The following is a 19,207-nucleotide window of genomic DNA, read 5'->3' as shown; positions in this document are numbered from 1 at the left end:
ATACAGAAGCCATCAACATCCATTAGGCCAAGAAAATAGCAGCTCTGGGCATGACCACATTAGAGTAGGTGTAGCACAAACAAAATTATCTAGATCAATTAAGAAATATCAGCGAGCCACTAGCTCTGGACACGCCATCGGCATCTGGCGCTCACCAAAGATACCCATTTTAGGAGATGAATTTAGAGACTAGATAAAGGTTGGGATAGCAAATTGTAGAATTAAGCCACTTCTTGCAGATGCATAAATTTAACAACGGTTCACATGGATGCAAGAAATTAATGTTTCCCTACAAGATAGTTAATTCACCCACTGACACGCGAACGACGCGGGGAAACTGCCAAACTAACAGACAAAAGCCAACACTAACATGAGAAATCATGCAGGCACCACTGCACCAAAAGAGCTACTAAGTAGTGAAATAGTTCATCACACCATATGCCTCCAAGTTGCCACGTTACTTGTTGATGAGTAGTAGCATCATGCATACTCGACCGTGCATTCTCAACGTGCCGCATCACCAGGGATCACCCTTTCTGCAAACACAGTTTTATCCATGTGATTCTTCAATGGATATGACATGATACTATATCATATAAATTGCCAATTAAGAAAGCATAAAAAATAGTAACCATCAATTATTACATTGGAATTCAAATTTGTTGAAGCAAATTTCAAACACAATTTTCAATCTGATTAGGCATCAATGTTTTGATGACTCCACTAACTGATAAATAGTTACCTAGCTAGCTAAGAGTTGCTCATGAATCATAAAAGAAGAAAGGCATATAGATACCTGGCGGATTGTAGAAGCTCATGTACGGAATCAAAGAATAGAAGTTTCGTCCCTTCATTAGCTCCTTACACTCTAGTGTCTTGAGATCAATCTGGTAAACGCCAAGATCCGTGTTCACGAAAATGATATCACCGCCCTCCACAGACCCAATCAGTATAGGTTCGCTCTTGGGATCTTCCATAGGGAGAAGGCACTTGAGATGCACGACTGTACCACGAGCCCATGAGGCACCTCCATCGGAATCTATTTGTCTGGACCAAACGTAGAGAATTAACCTGTCCAGATGTGCAAACCCCAAACTGCCATCCTTCATTGCCATGAGCATAGGGTCATGAAAAACAACAGATTCGGCAAGCGGCGCATCAATCAACGATAACGAATCAGAGCTCAAGCTGTACTTGAGAATTCCTACACGGGCATTATCATTTTCGTACCCAAGCAGGAAGTGAAGTGCGCCGTTGACGAGGACAGAGGGCATTGGCCGCATGAATGCATCAGCTGCTGCAACAAGATCAAGACCAGGGCACCGCTCATCCCACTCAGACCAAAAATCAGGGCACGGTTTGCTCCAGTCACCTGTGTCCGGCGAGGACACACACGCGACCGCAACGCACTCACCCTCTTCACTGTAGTTCAGGCCGACGCAGACCACTCTGAAGGGGGCCGCGTGACACGCGCGGTGGTCGCAGCCGCTCACGGCGCAGAGCACGGCGAGCTCGAAGCTATCGGGCAAGCAAGACCCGTCCAGCTCCCGAGTGCAGCCCGTCATGGGGTCCCCAACGAGGAGCACCGGGGGACAATAGTCATTGTTCCCAAGAAGAACACGGCCATGGCGGCAGTCCCATGCATCAAAACGTTGGTGCGTGGGCTCGGTGAAATCCGGAACGCGCGCGCAGAACTTGGAGGTGGAGACGAGGCGTGGGGCGCCGGAGCCGTCGAGCCGCGAGTAGAGGAAGCCCAGCATCGGGGGAGCGCCGTGGAACTCGCGGTAGCGGCCGCGGAAGGCGTGGCCGGTGAGCAGGGCGAGCCAGGGCTTGCTGGCGAGGGAGGCCCGCACGAGCGCCGCGGGCTCGTCCGGCGGGAGGCGGAGGAAGACCTCCTCCACGAGCTCGTCCGGCAGCTGCGGCATGGTCGGCCGGCCGGTCGGTGGAGGCGAGGGAGGGTTTCGGGAGGGGAATATTTTGGACCGGTGGGCGGGGATTGAGACGTGGGCAGTGGCTCTCTTGGGGTTCGAGTCAGACACTCAGCTAAGTAATGGCGGGCGGAGGAAGGAGGGGATCGGCGAGGACGGAGGGGATTGAGACGTGGGCAGTGCCTCTCTTCGGGTTCGAGTCAGACAATCAGCTAAGTAATGTCCGGCGAAGAGAGAGGGCGCCGCCGGGAAGGCGGAGGAAGGAGAGGATCGGGGAGGACGGAGACGGCCGGACGGCGGCTGGGGGAGAAAGTTTTGTTCTTTTTTCCAAGGGGAGGCTGGGGGAGAAAGTGAGATACGGGAGGGGTTAGGGCAACGTTTGGGCCAAGTGTGGGCTGCATTTGAGCCCAGTGTTCCCCAGTAGCTGTTAGCCCAAAAGGCGACCCTGGTAAGTAATATTTTATCAGTGCAAGCGTTTTTCTAAGGCCTGCTACCGATGAAAAAAAATTAGGTTTGAATACTTGTGTTTTCGTGGTGTTTAGCATTTTTTTTCTGTTAGAGTTATCGACCAATGTTTTATTGGGTTCATGGTACAATATTTGAAATTTCATGTAAAACCTTTGGCAATCTTTAATTTTAGTTCTCTATTTTTAGTGCAATATATGAAATTTCTATGTATTTAATGGAGGTAACTTATTTTTTGTTTTTTTACAAGTGTAAATAAATTGTAACAATAATGAAACTTGGCATAATGTCATGGTATGGCCCCTATAAGGTGTGGTAAAAATTTGAGAGAGCTACAAAAAAATTGTGTTGTGCTTCACTTACAAACCGAAGCATCACTGAGAAAGAATCAGAGTTTCGAAGGGAAACTATGAGGTTTAAAAGCAAACAAGTTTTCAAAATCATACAAAGTAACCATACAAAGTGTCAAACTTTTACAGGAACTTCTGATGATTTACCTTTAATGTTGAAAAAAATGTACCATAACCCTAAACACAGAACACTAAAGTACTAACGTTAAAAAAATAATAAAAAATAGAGTACCGATGGCGGGGCCCAAAAGGGCACACCTCTATTAAATGATAGATTCAAATACCATTACCTCCCTTATATACCTAGAAATTCATTTAAAGCCTGAAAAATATCAAGGTAACTATATAAAGTGTCAAACTTTTACACGCTCTGATGATTTACCTTTAATGCAGAAAAATTTGGACCATAACTCTAAACAAAAAACACTAAAACACTAACACTAAAAATTTGAAAAATAGTACCAGTGGTAGACACTACTATGGCCCGTGCTTCCTCTAATCCAGGAAGGTATTGGGCCCCGACTGTTTGTAGGCACGTAGCAATTTCACTCAAGAGGATCCTTCACTAGTAGGAGCTTTGAATTGCTAGCAATGATCAGTACATGCACACACACACACACAATATGGAACTTGCGTCGGCCCACATCAAAACTGGTAAGATTGTCAGTCTTACTAGCTTGCTAGTTACGAGGACTAAAACAACTTGTATTTGAAAGTAGTGATTGCAGCAAAAGAAATAAAAAAGCAAGGAATTGCAAAGAATGTTTGGTCGAGGTTGAAAGCAATGAAGAAGAATGGATTGGGACCAGAGTTTCACTACTGAGCAAATTCAGTTGTCTATTGATTAAATTGCTATTTTGAATATGACTATACATGGCATAATTCTATATAGGCAACATGTCTAAATATTCATACACCGTTATCCATCTCCATCTATAGCTAATGCTCTACGCCAAGACCGCTATCCAGCATACATATCAAAAGTATTAAGTAAAACTGAATATTACAATAAGTGTGATGACATGATGTAGATACTATATTGTCTTCACCCTGCCTTGAAAGGACAACTACTCAACTCTCTTTTTATCCTTAGTGACAGCAACACAATAAATCATTTTCCATTTTCTGTCACTACGGGTTATTACTTGCAAGACTGAATCCAATAACATACCCAACCCCCTTTTTGAGAAAATTAATTTAAACATGGCCAATGCAAGTGTAATTTTTTTGACAAGAGGATTATATTAATGTCAAGTAAATATCAATTACATCTAGCCTCTACACCAACAAGATGCCTAAAACATTCAGGATGCATGCAGCCGAAAAAAGGAAAAAAGAGAAAAAAGACCCTGCCACGCTGATCAATCTCCCGCGGTATCAGCGCTCTAACCACCATCAAAGACAACACCCGGAATAGAAAGAAGAAGGTTATACAAAAGTAACGCCTCTATGAAGGAAACAGTGCACAAGTGTTGTTGTTACCCAATTAAAGATCGTAGGTTTTCACCCTGGAGAAAAACCGCATTCCCAAAACAGTGCCTTCAACAAGGCCACTGCCAGGCACAACCAATAAAGACCAGACCTTGGGTTTTCACCCTGGAATCATGACTCGATACTCATAGGAGCACCACCAACAAATAAAGTCCTTCAATGCTGCAGCCCCCACTTGCGGAGGCTACTACTATAAGTCACGTACCACCAGGCTTACAGGAAACTCATGCCTTGTCTGAATGGGAACATATCCTGCAAGCCAAGTCTGAACCACTTCCTGCGAAGCAAAGTCTTCATCGCATCCAAGACCCCGCCTTCACCACTTGAAGGTCCTCCAGTCACGCCATGGAATCCTCCGCATGTGTTGATCCCTTGGAAATCTTGGTGCAAACATGTCCCAAGGTATCAACAAAAACAGCGTTTCGCGATACCTCAGTGAAGCTGGTTATGTTGATGTCGCGGGTGCACACGACTGGACCCTATCCAAGCAAGGTGTCCAAAGAGCGCCATATATGCCAGTCCTCGTTTTCCCTCGATGGAGAAGTCTGGAACTCGTCGATGGCCAGATCAAAGAGGACTAATCGCAGGTAGAACGGTGACTTTGCGTGAAGACCACTAGGTCCACCACCTGGCAGATTATTTTGTGATACATGAGATCCCAAGATCAACCATATCATGATACCCACCTCCGGTGAAAGGAGGAGGCCAACCCCGCCATGTCCGGGGCTGCCGCCCTGGTGCCCAAGTGATGCGCACAGAGCCGCAGACTGTTGATGTCACGCACATGAAGCAACAGGCAACCACGCCAACCTCACCACCGTAATCACCACAACCACGCCAGCCTCGCAGCAAGGATAGCCGCATAGTCGCCACCCATGGTCGCGGGCCAGATCTGGAAGAGAGCTCCTATACGACACCTTATGCGCCAGTTATCCAGCCAACTCTCACACGGCCCACTCTCATGGGCCGGCCCAACAACGTGGGCGTTCCCTCGATTGATCGTCACATTGTTGACCATGGTCGTTGACCATGAACATTGTCAAAGATAGTTGACTTTCGAAAAAATGAAAAAGGAAAATAAACATTTAAAAACAAAAAACTAACTAAAATGAAACTAAAACCAAGAAATCCGGGTGAAAACGAAAACCAAAGAAAAACAACCTGAAAACTAGGGTAACCTTCTAGAACGTTCTCAAGAGTGGTGTAGCGAGACATGTTTTGGGCCACCCAGTTAAAGCTACCGAATGAATCGACCAATAACCCTTTTGGTTCATAGGATAGGATTATCATAGGAATAGGAATCTTATAGGAAATGAGATGACATGTATCTCAAATCCTATGAGTAGGAATGGGAAACAAGATGTCATCTGGTTGACACCAAAGAAAATTTTCCATTGAGTCTGGGCTCTTTTTTATTTTCCTATAAAATATGGAGGATAGGAACCAATCCTATGTAGGAATAGAAATCCATTCCTATAAACCAAAGGGCTCTAAAGGAAAAAATCCTATAAAAATCCTATCCTCTAAAATTTCTATGAAATTTTTCTAAACCAAAGAAGGCCTAAACGGGCGCCTTGAGCACCGAATAGGAACTGCGCGCTTTGCATCGCTTAGGTCGTCAGTGGGAGAACAACGTTAGCGTTGTAGCTGCCCGAAGGCTTACAATGAGGAATTCACACACCCGGCCCAGCTCGCGTGTCAGTCTGGCTCATGTCGCCTCAACAACCCACACCAAAACTGAGACACGGAAAGACAGGTAGGTATACGTCCGGAAAAAAGCGTTTATCTTTCTCTTTTAGAAAAGTTAACCAACGGTATGTTGATTGCTCTACCTCGTAGGTAGTAGTATAAGATGACCGATTTTGCTATATCTCAAGTCCTTGACAATTTTATTTGCGTCAATTACCTATTCTAGTTCATCCCGAGCTCGCCAAAGAAGATGGACCTCGCCGGAGAAAGCCATAGCCCACCATCTGTCTTTTGGGAAATCATGGCCTCACTAGGGGGAGTGACAACCCCATTATCTATCCTACGGGTGGGGGGTGGGGGGATCGCCGGAAGTTTTTTCCAATGGGATGGGGCTTAGAGGGATGGTCGGGGCGATGGCCAACAACCGCGGTGGGGAGAGGTTCAGGGGAGGGCGGAGCGGCGAGGTGGTGCCCGGTAGCGCCCGCCGGCCGCCGGGGGTGAAGGTAGGTTGGGGGAAGAAGGTTCTGCATCGGGAGGAAGAAGATGAACAATCTACAGCGTGATGAAGGCCGTTAGATCTTGATCCGATGGTCGGAAAATAATGTGGCTGATGGAAACCTTTTTCTCAGGCACATGTTAAATAGACTGTCCCTAAGATGATTTAACAACTGTAAAAATTCCCAGGGTAAGTGCTTGTGCTGCACATAGATAATCGACTGCAATACAAACGGTGCAACGGGCACTCAACTCAACGTGAAGCCAAGAAGACCTTGCCAGCAGAACACCGCCCGGAGCGCCGCCAAGGTGAAGATCAAGGAGATGCCCGGGCAGCTTGACCACCGGACGCCGATCTCCACAGCGACGAGATGGGCAGGCCGCCAAGCCCCACCTCTACTGGTGTAAAGGCAAGCTCGAGGAGGAGGGGGCACGCACAAGTGAGATCTCCTGGAAATGTCCATCTGTCCATGTTTCAGACACGCCCTAGGTGGCAAACTAGCAACACAAGCATCACTACTTAGGGCATGTACAATGGTGCTATCTTAGAGAGCAAATTGATAAAATGTCACATCTTTCCTAAGAGTTTGATCCAGTGACACACATTACTTTTTGTTTGATTAGATGACACATCTTTGATTGGCATCTTGATGAAATGGCACAAATAGAGTTTGTCTCTCCTTTTTCACTTATGGGGCATCACTTAATAATTTTTAGGACGGTTCTACCCTGGCATCGATTGACCCGTTGCCTGGTTCGATCGATATGTTTCTGGTCGAACAGAACGATGCACGGGAGGCCGACCTGGATCAGTACATGCATGGACACATAATATGGAACTAGGCGATCCTCCATGCAAACAAAGTGTTTATTAATTGAAAAAAAATTACGGCGCCTCCTCTCCGGCGCTACGGCGCTGTGCCTCCTCTCCGGCGCTGCTGCCTCGCCGTGCTTACTTCTCGGCGTTGCTGCTTGCTAGCTCTGTAGTTGTTCATTGTTCTTTGAGTATGGGGTATCACCTGTGAGTTCATCGATGAGCACGGTGATAGTGGCGGAAGCCTCGCGGGAGGAGAGGAAGCAGGACAGGAGGCGGCGGGGACATGGCAGCACATCAGGTAATATTCATGGCGAGGCAAGCGCTGGGGACTTGGCGGACCGGGGTAGGAGCCGGCGTGGCGGCGCAGTGCTTCCTCTTCCTGTGCATCACCTCGTCTGGCCTTCTCTGCGTCGTTTCGTAGGATCGATGGAACCAAGCTGAGTCAGCCAGATGAGTCGATGCAAGGGCAGAATCGTCCTACAAATTATGAAGTGCAGGCCCATCAGTGAAAAAAGGAGATAAAAACTCTATTTGTGCTATTTCATCAAGTTGCCAATCAAAGATGTGTCATCTAATCAAACAAAAAGTAATGTGTGTCACTGGATCAAACTCCCAGAAAAGATGTGTCATTTTATCAATTTGCTCCATCTTAGGAGTGCCACATAGGATAAACGATGAGGTGGAGGAGAGAGAACTCATAAGAGAATGCTTGTCTTCTCTTATTTAAGATAAGACAAGAGATGATCTCTTAGCACAATATGTCTCACCACATTTTTAGAAATTGCTAATTATTAAAGATAAGGCTAAGAGATGACCCATTGTAGATATTTTTCTTTGTCATCTCTAAATTACATGCAAAACTTAAGATAAGACTATCTTATCAACCATTGTACATGCCCTTATTTCTTGACAGCCCGTTCACCTGGTTTGCAAGTTGCAACACAAAGCATGAGAGGGCAGGGATGGTTTTAATCATCGAGAAAACTATTTTCCTGCCAACTCTAATTTTGCAACAGATCTGAACAATCCGATCTTCGTCCGATCCCGATCTCGCGGCCCTAATTTCGCTAGCATTAAAATCGCAACTGACTGAATCCCGCGGCTTCAATTTCGGTCTGACCCGGATCTCGCGGCGCTAATTTCGTGGCATTAAAATCGCAGGCTTCAATTTCGCTCGCGTTAAATCATGATTGATTTACAATCTTCGTCTGATCCCGATCTCGCGTTAAATCAAGAAAGTTGAAGACATCCTCTATAGCTTCTGCGTAAATAGCATGATAATTTACACACCATAAACTTGATAACTCATGCACAAACACGGTGATAACTTTGACCCAGGATAAAAAGTTGAAGACATCCCCCTACACCTTCTGCGTAAATAGCATGATTTTTTACACACCACAACCCTGATAACTGATGCGCAGACACCGTGATAACTTTGACCCACGGAGGAGCTGTTTAAAAACATCACCGATAACTTCCGTGTAAATAGAGTGGTATTGTATGCAACGTATACGTGATAACTTATGCGTAAATACCACGACAACGTTGGTTCGGGGGTGGTGGGAGGGGAGGAAGTTGTTCGAAAACATACCCCCCCCCCTCCCAAATAACTCTGTACGCACCGTGGACTTGATAACTCATGTACAAACACCATGATAACTTTGACCGTGGGGAGAAAGTTGTTTAAAAACATACCCTCGATAACTTATGTGGTCTTTTGTCCATGAGTTATTAGGTTCGTGGCGTATAAATTACCATGCTTTTTACGAAAAAGTTATCGGGGTGTGTTACAACATTTTTTTTCTGTAGGTGAAAAGTTACCGTGATGTTTGTGTGAGTTATTAGGTTCGGAGCTTATAAATTACCATGCTCTTTACGGAGAAAGTTATGGAAGTGTGTTACAACAATTTTCTTCCCTTGGGTTAAATTTTACCTCGGTGTTTGTGCTCGAGTTGTCAGGTAAGAGTTGCACATAATTACCAGGTCTATGGTGCAAAAATTATCATGTTATTACGCATAAATTGCTGAGTTATGTCAACAACTTTTTTTAGGTTAAAGTTGCCATAATGTACTTTAGAAAAAAAAGTTACCACTATGTTGTACAGAAAAGTTATCACCGTACAAAAGGGAAGAAAAAATGGGTATATTCACCTCATGTTATTACACAAAGCAGCTGACTATCTAGAAAAACAAAACAAAAGACAGTACAAAAGGGAAGAAAAAATCGGTGAAAAAGAAAATAAAGAAAATGGTTTCTCATGGTCGCGTCATGTACATGTATAAATATTATCCAACCTCATCATAGCTAGAATTTAAGCTAGGTCAGCTGGTTATGAACAATTATGGTGAACCATAGGTAGTGGGTTCAAGTCCCACCTCGTACGTCTTTTTGTTTTTACTTTTTTTTACCACGCCGGAAAAAAAGGGGAGAAGGGGAGGGGAACGAAGCCGGAGAAGTGGATCGAAGGAGATAGCGACAAATCCGCACGATCCTTCTTCCGTTTTTTTTCTGTTGTGGTAAAAAAAATGTACGAAGTGGGAGTCGAACCCACTACCTACGGTTCACCATAGCTATTCACAACCAACCGAACTAGCTTAAATTCTGGCTATAATTAGGTTGGGTAATATTTATACCGGACTGTGGTAAACATATCCGCACTACCTCTTGATTCAAGATCGCTTGTCATATCCATCTGGTCTAGTTTCAAGTTGTGATTACATAGAATGCCAATAAATATTTGTGCTTCTACATACGCGACCAGAAAAACAAGCTGTTTTTCTTTCTTTCTTTTTTATTTACCAAATTTCCTTTCCTTTTGTACATGGTAATCCATGCATCACAGACCTGATAACTCGCGCGCCGCTGTAACCTTTTGGCCCTAGATAAAGTGTTGTAATAATACACCTCGATAACTTATCTGTAAAAGAGCATGGTAATTATACGCCACGAACCTGATAACTCACTCACAAATCTCTGTGGTAACTGTGAAGAAAAAGTGTTGTTGTAACACACCCCAATAACTTATCTGGAAAAAGAGCATGATAATTTATTACGCCATGAATCTGATAACTCACGCACAACACACTATGGTAAATTTTCTACCACGTGAATTTTTGTTGTTGTAACAAACCCCAATAATTTCTTTATAAAGAGCATGGTAATATATAAGCCACAAACCTGTTAACTCACTCACAAACACTGCTTAACTTTTCGTCCGAAGAAAAAAAGTTGTTGTAACATACCCCGGTAACTTTTTTGTAAAGAGCATGATAATGCATATGCACGAACCTGATAACTCACGCACAAACACCATGATAACTCATGCACAACAAATATTTTCGCCCATGAAAAAAGTTACTATGGTGTTTTGTACATAAGTTATCAGATGTGTGGGCACACAAAAGTTACCGGAGTTACATTTTAAACAACCATTTTTCCTTAGATTAAAGTTACCAGGGTATTTGTACCTAAGTTATCAGGTTTGTTGTCGTATATTATCATGCTATTTATACAGAAGTTATCGCGGATGTGTCTTCAACATTTTCTTTCCCGGATGAAAATTACCGTGGTTTTTGGACCTAAGTTATCAGGTAAGCGGTGCGTATATTACCATATTATTTTACACATAAGTAATTGAAGATATGATTTTAAGAAAGAAAAATCACAGGTCAAAGTTATCACATTGTCTGTGCCCCTAAGTTATCTGGTCTATGGTGCGCATATTTCCATACTATTTATATTGAAGTCATCAAGTTGTGTATTTAACCACTATTTTCTGCGGGGTCAAAAATACCGTGAGTATTACGTACCACTGAAGATGCCGGAGTATATTTAAGCAACTTTTTTCTGGGTCAAAGTTAACATAATATTTGTTCATCAAGTTATGAGATCTATATCTCGCCAAAAACAAGTCGTTTACGTGGGCCACACCACTAGCACGCTATAAGGATGTTTGTACAAAAGTTATTATGATTTTTGTATATAAGTGATCAAGTTTGTTATGCGTAAGTTACCATGCTATTTACACATAAATTATCGTCAAACAACACTCCCCCACTGGACCAAAATTATCATGTATATGGTACTTATATTATCATGCTATTTTCACACGAGTTATCGGGGTGTGTTTCAAAAATGGTTTTTCACCTGATCAAAGTTTCTACAATATTTGTACGTAAGTTATCAAGGTTGCGGTGAATAAATTATCATGTTAAGACCAAGAACTCAGCTCATATCTATGTACAAAGAGTACAAGAGTCTAGTCTTATATGTTAAATCGTGAGCTCAACTCACATCTCTAATTTATTTTTGATAAAAATGTATGTTTTGTATATTTTTTGGTAAAAAGTTTGTAAGAAAAACTAAAAACGACAGCAGAAGAACACTCGATCAGATATGTGAGTAGAAAAGCCTACCTCAACATAAAGGTATGAAAAGTACGTAACAAGAATCAAATCACAACATAGAGTTTGTTTAGCTATCAGATCCCAGGTTCGACTCCCCCAACACTCCTATTTTTTTACCGAAATTTAAAAAAAGACAGCCCAAAAAAGGCTCGAGCGGGGACGAGCGAGACGTGCGGGAATTGTGGATCGAGAGCGGGCGGGAGCGGGAGCGATCGTAAAGAAAGATTGAAGGAAAAAAAAACAGGCGGAAGCGATCGTACGGCAGGAAAATAGCATTCTCGTTAGGGCATGTACAATGGTTGATAAGGCGGTCTTATCTTAAATCTTGCATGTAATTTAGAGATGATAAAAAAGTATGTCTACAATAGATTATATCTTAGCCTTATCTTCAATAACTTGTCATTCCTTAAAATATGGTGAGACAAATTGTGTTAAGAGATCATCTCTTGTCTTCTTTTAAATAAGAGAAGACAAGTCTTTTTTTTGAGTTATCTCTTTTCCACCTCATCATTTATCCTACGTGGCACCCCTAAGATAGCATCCTTGTACATGCCCTTAATCATAAGCATGATAATAAGTTAACTGAAGCAGCCAGACATATTGTTTCATTTTTCTGTCATTCGAAACCGAGATACAGAGGCTCTCGAGGAATCTCTCTACTTGTTTGTTTCTGCTACTTGTGATCTCAAGTCCTTCGAATTTTTTGGTCCAGTTTGTAACGTCAAGTTTTATCCCTCCTCCCAGACCAATGTGTACTGCATTAACATTGCCTTCTAAAATGAACTACTGTAGAATCAACATCACTCGACATGTAGTGCTAGCTAGTCCAGTCCATGCGCATGCAAAGGCCAAATCATCATCTGTTAGGCAACAGAAAATAGCAGCTCTGGACATGCGACATAGAGCAAACCGTGACAAAGGCCAAGAACAGCATGTAAAAATAAAAGTGCCACCAGTCAAGACTACATGGTTAATCACAAGACTCAAGTTGCCTCATAGTGACCGTCATTCCTATTGACTGAAAATACTCCATAAACATAATCTGGCATACCAAGCAAATACCCAAGCAATGTGCACCAATAAGATCCAGATATATATGCCTTGCTATATAGAAAACCACACATGAAGGAAATATGACAGAGAGACGGGCAGGTCATGTAAACCCAAGAATATTAACATGCAGAAAATCTGCCCGACTCAAATGGCAATTTGTTGTACCCATGAAGGATGAACTTAGAGAAAGCATAGAGAAATGTTTGTTCATGATTTTTGAGTGAAAGATATTATGTAAGAGATAAGAAAAAACAGTGGAATCTTTTGGGAATTATGATAAACCAAAACAATGACAGTGATAACTATAGCCTTGCACTCTGATCAAGCATCCTCATCTCACTACATGGACAGCGCAATGTACTATTATGTCCACACACACACACCAAAAAATTGCAACTAATAACGAACAAATACCTAACAGTTTCGTGGAGCTACTGGATTAAGTGAGAGCTCTATGAGATCTTTTGTTTCTGAACCAAATGAGAGCTCTATAAGATCCCCATGCAGTCACACAGCTCATATCATGTTAGTCTGTTAGATCTATGAACTTATAGCTCAATATTCCAGTTAAATTTTATACTCTTTAGTAGCATCGCTTGCTAAAGAAAACTGCAGCAACATCACATTGGCGCTTGACATGTAGGTGTGTAGCACAAACAAAATAATCTAGATCAGTTAAGAAATACCAGCGAGCACTACCTCTGGAGCATCTGCTCACCGAAGATGCCCCTTTTGCGAGATGAATTTAGAGACTAAATCAAAGTTGGGATGGCAAATTCTAGAATTAGGCCACTCTTTGCAGATAATCCATTCACCCACTGACGCACACAACGACACAGGAAACTGCCAAACTAACAAATAAAAGCCAGCACTAATATGAGAAAAACATGCAGGCACCGCTGCACCAAAAGGGCTACTAAGTAGTGACATAATTCATCACACGATATGCCTCCAAGTTGTCATGTTTCTTGTTGATGAGTATCATCCTGCATACCCAACTGTGTGTTCTCAATTGCCGCATCGCCGGGGACCACCCTTTCTGCAAAGGTAGTTTTATCAATGTGATTCAAAGAGGAGATGACATGGTACTATATATAGCAATTTAAGTAAGCATAATATTAATTAAAACCTTCAATTATTACATTGCACTTGAAATTTGTTGGAGCAAATTTCAAACACAATTTTCAATCTGCTTGGGCATTCAATCTTTGATGGTTCCCTAACAGATACTAGTATATTGTTACCTAAGAGTTGTTCATGAATCATAAAAGAAGAAAGACATAGTTATACCTAGCGGATTGTAGAAACTCATGTACAGAATCAAAGAATGGAGGTTTTCTCTCCTCAGTCGCGCCTTCCACTCTAGTGTCTTGAGATCAATCTCATAGATGCCAAGATCCGTGTTCACGAAAATGATATCACCGCCCTCCACAGATCCAATCAGTCTAGGTGTTATCTTTGGATTTTTAATAGGGAGAAGGTTCTTGAGATCCACAAGTCTATAATTAATCCATGACACAACTCCATTGGAATCTATTTGTCTCGACCACGCGTAGAGGGTTAACCTGTCCACATGTGCAAACCCCAGACTGCCATCCTTCATGGCCATGAGGATAGGGGCATGAACAGCGACAGACTCGGCAATCGGTGCATCAATCAATGATAACGAATCAGAGCTCAAGCTGTACTTCAGAATTCCTACACGATCATCGTCATATCTGTACCCAAGCAGGAAGTGAAGTGCGTCGTTGACAAGGACAGAAGGCATTGGCCGGATGAATGCATCAGCTGCAGCAAGACCAAGACCAGGGCACGGCTCCTTCCACTCATACCAAAAATAAGGACGCGGGTTGCCCCAGTCACTTGTGTCCAGCGACAACACGCACGCGTGCGCAACACACTCACCCTCTTCACTATTGTCCACGCGGACGTAGACCACCTTGAAGGGGGCTGCGTGACACGCGCGGTGGTCGCAGCCGCTCATGGCGCAGAGCACCGCGATCTCGTAGCTATCGGCCCCGCCGTCGGGTCCGTACAGCTCCCAAGCACAGCCCGTCAAGGGGTCCCAAACGACGAGCATCATAGGGTAATTGTCATTATCCCTCAGGAGAACCCGGCCATGACGGCAGTCCCATGCATCCAAACGGTGGTGCGTGGACTCGGTGAAGTCTGGAAAGCGCACCCAAAATTTGGAGGTGGAGACAAAGAGCATGGCGGGGTCTTCGTCGTCGTCGCCCGAGCCGTCAGGCCGGGAGTAGAGGAAGCCCAGCATCGGGGGAGTGCCGTGGAGCTCGCGGTAGCGGCCGCAGAAGCCGGGGCCGGTGAGGACGCCGAACCACGGCTTGCTCACGAGTGAGGCCCGCAGGAGCGCCGCGGGCTCGTCCAGCGGAAGGCGGAGGAAGATCTCCTCCACGAGCTCGTCCGGCAGCGGCGGCATGGTCGGCCGGTCGGTGGAGGGTTTCGGGTGGGGATGGGTTTTTTTTATGAGGGAACGGGAGGGGAATAGTTTGAGCTTTGAGGCGAACTGGTGGGCGGAGAGCCGGAGACGAAGGGGATGGAGTCGCGGCCAGTGGCTGTCTCGTGTGGACTCGTCTCTTCGGGTTCCGCTCAGCTAATTTATTGATGGCACTGGTGGTGGTGGCGCGCGCGACATCCAAAGCACGCATGCATGCCCATTAATAATGGAAAATGTTTAAAATCAGTCGAATGATTTGTTGGTTTCATCATCCGCGTCCACTGCCGCTCGATCACTGTGGGGCGAAGCCTCTTTCTGTGCCCACGCGAAGCTGCCCATCTATCTGATTCTGACCGCGCAGCCGTGGTAGTGGCTAGACGCACACCTAAAGCTAAGTGGTCCCAGTAACTGTTTAACAATTCCATTCCGTTTCTACTTTCTCACGTGGTGTTTACCCGCGTAGCTACGCATGTACGTGATGACGTATTCTCAAGAGGAAACACGTAGCAAGTAGCAAACAAAGATTCCAGAACACCATATTCTTGACTGTGGGTGTTTGTTGGATTTGCTACTAGCAAGCTCATGGTGTCATGGTTGCTTGGATAATGCTTAGGGTAGTGTTCTTGACGCCTTCGCCGCCGCCGCCATCGTCGAAGCATAGAACCATCGCATCATCATCGGAGCAGCCGGGCTGCCGTCATAGCGTCGACGAAACAATCGTGACATCGTCACAACATTGTCGTAGCAGGGTAGCATGTTGTCGCAACATCGTCGAAGCAACTAGGCCTTCGTGTGCCTTCATCATAGCATCACCGTGGTTGTCGAAGCACGCGGTCGCAGCATCGCCATGACCGTTCGAAGCATGCCATCGCCGCGGTTCGTTGCAGTATTGTCGCGGCTGTTGAAGCATGCCGTTGCAATATCATCGAAGCATCTGGGTTGCCATTGTAGCATCACCACAGCTACCGAAGCACCCACTGTCCTCGTCGAAGTACGTGGTCGCAGCATCGTCGTGACCGTTCAAAGCATGTTGTCATTGCGGTTTGTTGCAGCATTGTCGCGGCTATTGAAGGTTGCCGATGCAACATCATCAAATCAGTCGGGTTGCCATCATAGCATCACCACGGCTACCAAAGCACCCATCGTCTCGTCAAAGCAGGCCGTCACAACATCATTGAAGCAGACAGGTTGCCGTTGTAACATTGCTGTGACAGTCAAATTACACCGCGGCCGTCAAAGCTTGTCATCCCAACATCACCGAGGCAGCCGGGTATTGTCGCAACATCACCGCGGCCGTCGAAGCATGCCGTCGTGCGACCGCCGCAGCCATGCCTCACACTACGCCCGCAAACAGCCGAGACCACCCTGGTCTTTTTGAAGCAGCTTATGTGGTGAGAATGGATGACTTTGCTTTTTTTTAGGGAAGGTACTTACCTGAACTAGAAGCACCTCGCTGGGTCACATGTGCGTTGCAACAATAACCTTCTCTACCCGCAAAAAATAAACAATAACCTTCTCTGGAGTCGCTGCTGCGCATGCCATTAGTCAAACTAGTCGGGGTGGGATAGACATGTGAAAGCGGCTCCCGTGATCAGCTAAGAGAAGAAATAAATTAAAGCGTGGAATCAAGTGGATCGTACGGCTTACAGGACATGCTGGACCAACCATCGGGTGGCTAGCGACCCGGCTGATCCCACGCGCGGATCAGCCGGATGACGCCTAGCATCTGCCCTGTGGGTCAAGCCTGCGAGGGGCGCAGCGGTGTGTACACAAGTCTGGCCGGCGTTTATACCGCGTCCCGCTAAGCGCTCCACTAAGATACCAGATTTTTTTTACCCTAAAAATGGGGTACCTGATATTTTTTGGCATCGGTAACTTTTACTCTGAGCTGATATCTCATTCTTTTTTTTTTGAGGCAAGATATCTCATTCTTCTTCCTCCAGTTGTTCCATGCTGAACTTCTTCCTTAAGAAACCGTGGGCCGACCCAGCCCTAACGTCTGCCTCTGCCTCATTGTTGCCGCCTCATCCTCTCCTTCTCTCGACCTTGATGAACAGCTCCGGCGACCCCCTGTTATATTTCTTACTCGTTCCCGCCGGCTATCGCTAGCTCCCGCTCATACACGGCTTAGCCTCACTGTGACCGGCGATCCTCGTGTCGTCTCCGCCGTCAGCCTTGTCTTACGCTAGAAAATAAGGCGATTGACGCGAGAAAAAAAATCCAAATACATGCCATTTAGCGAAACCGTAGTATTAAATATCGCACACTCGATGTGCGCGCCTTTGTCCATCAACATTGTAAGTTCAACGTGTATCATGCATGTGCGATTTGTGTATGAGAATAAAAGCTAGTTCGTTGTGCCCATGAAGGATACACTCAGAGAAACCATAGTGAGATGTGTGTTCATGATCTTTGAGTGAAAGATCTTATGTAAAAAGAAAATAAATGGAATCTGTTTGGAAATCATGATAAACCAAAACAATGGTGATGACCACTATAGCCCTGCATTCTGAATTCTGATCATCCTCATCTCACTATTGGACAGCGCCGTGTACTGTTATGACCACTCACACCAAAAAATTGCAACCAATTTGCAAACAAATACCTAACAGTTTCATGGAACTAATGGATTAAGTGAGAGCTCTATGCGAACTATTTTTATTTGAACTAAGTGAGAGCTCTATAAGATCCCCATGCAGTATGTTAGATCTCTAAACTTATAACCCAAGATTCCAGTTCAAATCTTATACTCTTCCATAGCATCGCTTGACAAAAAAAAACTGCAGTAACATCCCATTGGCAATTGACATGTAGGTGTGTAGAGATAGACCTCGTGGATCGGGTAGGTCAGATCATTGGTGATCTTACCTTCTGCCCGGCCTGACGAGCTGGAGCCGGAGGCCATGGTTGGATGGTGGCGGCGGTGAGTGCGTGTATGAGTGATGGCGGCTGCGGTGGCAGTGAGAGTGAGAGGTGGTGGCGGAACTTCCCGTCAGCACTGCGCGAGATCTAGATCGGCTGCGGCAACGCGACAAACCTCGTGAGATGTGCCACCGCCCCCACCTCTTTATATAGCGCAGGCGACAGGGGCCTGTCAACCATAGTGGGCTGAGCGCCCCCGATCAGGGCGCGGATCTAAGGGCCCGGTGGGCCGTTGGGCCCATACAGTGGAGATCAACCTAACATGTAGCACAAACAAAATAATCTAGATCAGTTAAGATACCCATTTTGGGATATGAATTCAGGGACTAAATCGAAGTTGGGATAGCAAATTGTAGACTTAAGCCACTTTTGCAGATGCATAAATTTAACAACGGTTCACATGGATGCAAGAAATTAAAGGTTCACGACAAGATAATCCATTGGCCCCAACACAGGGAAACTGCCAAACTAGCACACAGAAGCCAACACTAATACGAGAAAACATGCATGCACCACGGCACCAAAAGGGCTACTAAGTGGGGAAATAATTCATCAAAAGATATGCCTCCAAGTTGTTGTGTTTCTTGTTGATGAGTAGTAGCATCCTGGATACTCAACCGTGCATTCTCAATGTGTTGCATCATCAGGGATCACTCTTTCTGTAAACATAGTTTTATCAATATGATTCCAAAGAGGAGATAACATGATACTAGCTTTGAATATCATTTGTATAGTAAAACGGGGCAAGACTCTCTCTTTGTGTGGTATGAATAGTTTTATTTTTTTCGTTTTCTTTTTGGTTGAGGGAAGTGCAAATTGACAATTAGGTGTGCATAATTGTTTGTAAACCTTCAATTAGTGCATTATACTACTTGAAATTTGTTGGAGCAAAACTTAAACACTAATTTCAATATGATTAGCAATTGAATGTTTCCGTGATACCACTAACTGATATATTGTTACTTATAAGAGTTGTTAACGAATCATAAAAGTACAAAGACATAGATATACCTGATGGATTGTAGAAACTCATGTATGGAATCAAAGCACGGAAGTTTTCTCCCTTCCGTCGCTCCTTCCACTCTAGTGTCTTGAGATCAATCTCGTAGACGCCAAGATTTGTGTTGAGGTA

At 44.6% G+C, this 19,207-nt stretch overlaps 3 protein-coding genes across 3 annotated transcripts in view; all 3 read right to left on the bottom strand.

The window, feature by feature from the left end:
- Positions 1-289: 289 nt before the first annotated feature.
- On the bottom strand, positions 290-2,240 carry LOC147957339 (uncharacterized). The gene is made up of 2 exons (XM_087536198.1): positions 797-2,240; positions 290-536 (listed from the first exon to the last, which is right to left on the bottom strand). The coding sequence occupies exons 1-2, from the start codon at positions 1,923-1,925 to the stop codon at positions 505-507; spliced, it is 1,161 nt and encodes a 386-aa protein (XP_087392324.1). The 5' UTR covers positions 1,926-2,240; the 3' UTR covers positions 290-504.
- An 11,417-nt stretch (positions 2,241-13,657) lies between these two features.
- LOC147957338 (uncharacterized) lies at positions 13,658-15,135 on the bottom strand. Its single transcript, XM_087531652.1, has 2 exons — positions 13,989-15,135; positions 13,658-13,737 (listed from the first exon to the last, which is right to left on the bottom strand). The coding sequence occupies exons 1-2, from the start codon at positions 15,133-15,135 to the stop codon at positions 13,658-13,660; spliced, it is 1,227 nt and encodes a 408-aa protein (XP_087387778.1).
- Positions 15,136-18,702: 3,567 nt separating this feature from the next.
- Positions 18,703-19,207, bottom strand: part of LOC147957337 (uncharacterized) — a 28,024-nt gene continuing 27,519 nt past the window's right edge. Inside the window, exons 3-4 of the mRNA XM_087531651.1 lie at positions 19,087-19,187; positions 18,703-18,734 (exon numbers count right to left, since the gene is read on the bottom strand). Coding sequence (XP_087387777.1) covers positions 18,703-18,734; positions 19,087-19,187 — 133 coding nt within the window. The remainder of the gene's footprint in view (positions 18,735-19,086; positions 19,188-19,207) is intronic.

The sequence above is a fragment of the Triticum urartu genome, chromosome 7A, assembly GCF_056163025.1.
Source record: "Triticum urartu cultivar PI428250 chromosome 7A, HENAU_Tu73, whole genome shotgun sequence".
NCBI classification, from domain to species: Eukaryota; Viridiplantae; Streptophyta; class Magnoliopsida; order Poales; family Poaceae; genus Triticum; species Triticum urartu.
The sequence above is the reverse complement of the archived record's forward strand: the minus strand, read 5'-3'. Positions and strand labels throughout refer to the sequence as shown.

Excerpts from the sequence above, each read along its gene's own strand:
- LOC147957338 (XM_087531652.1), bottom strand. The coding sequence starts at position 15,135 with ATGCCGCCGCTGCCGGACGAGCTCGTGGAGGAGATCTTCCTCCGCCTT. Across the intron at positions 13,738-13,988 it reads GAGTTTCTACAATCCGCTAG|AAAGGGTGGTCCCCGGCGAT; the intron begins GTATAACTATGT and ends CTACCTTTGCAG.
- LOC147957339 (XM_087536198.1), bottom strand. The coding sequence starts at position 1,925 with ATGCCGCAGCTGCCGGACGAGCTCGTGGAGGAGGTCTTCCTCCGCCTC. Across the intron at positions 537-796 it reads GAGCTTCTACAATCCGCCAG|AAAGGGTGATCCCTGGTGAT; the intron begins GTATCTATATGC and ends CTGTGTTTGCAG.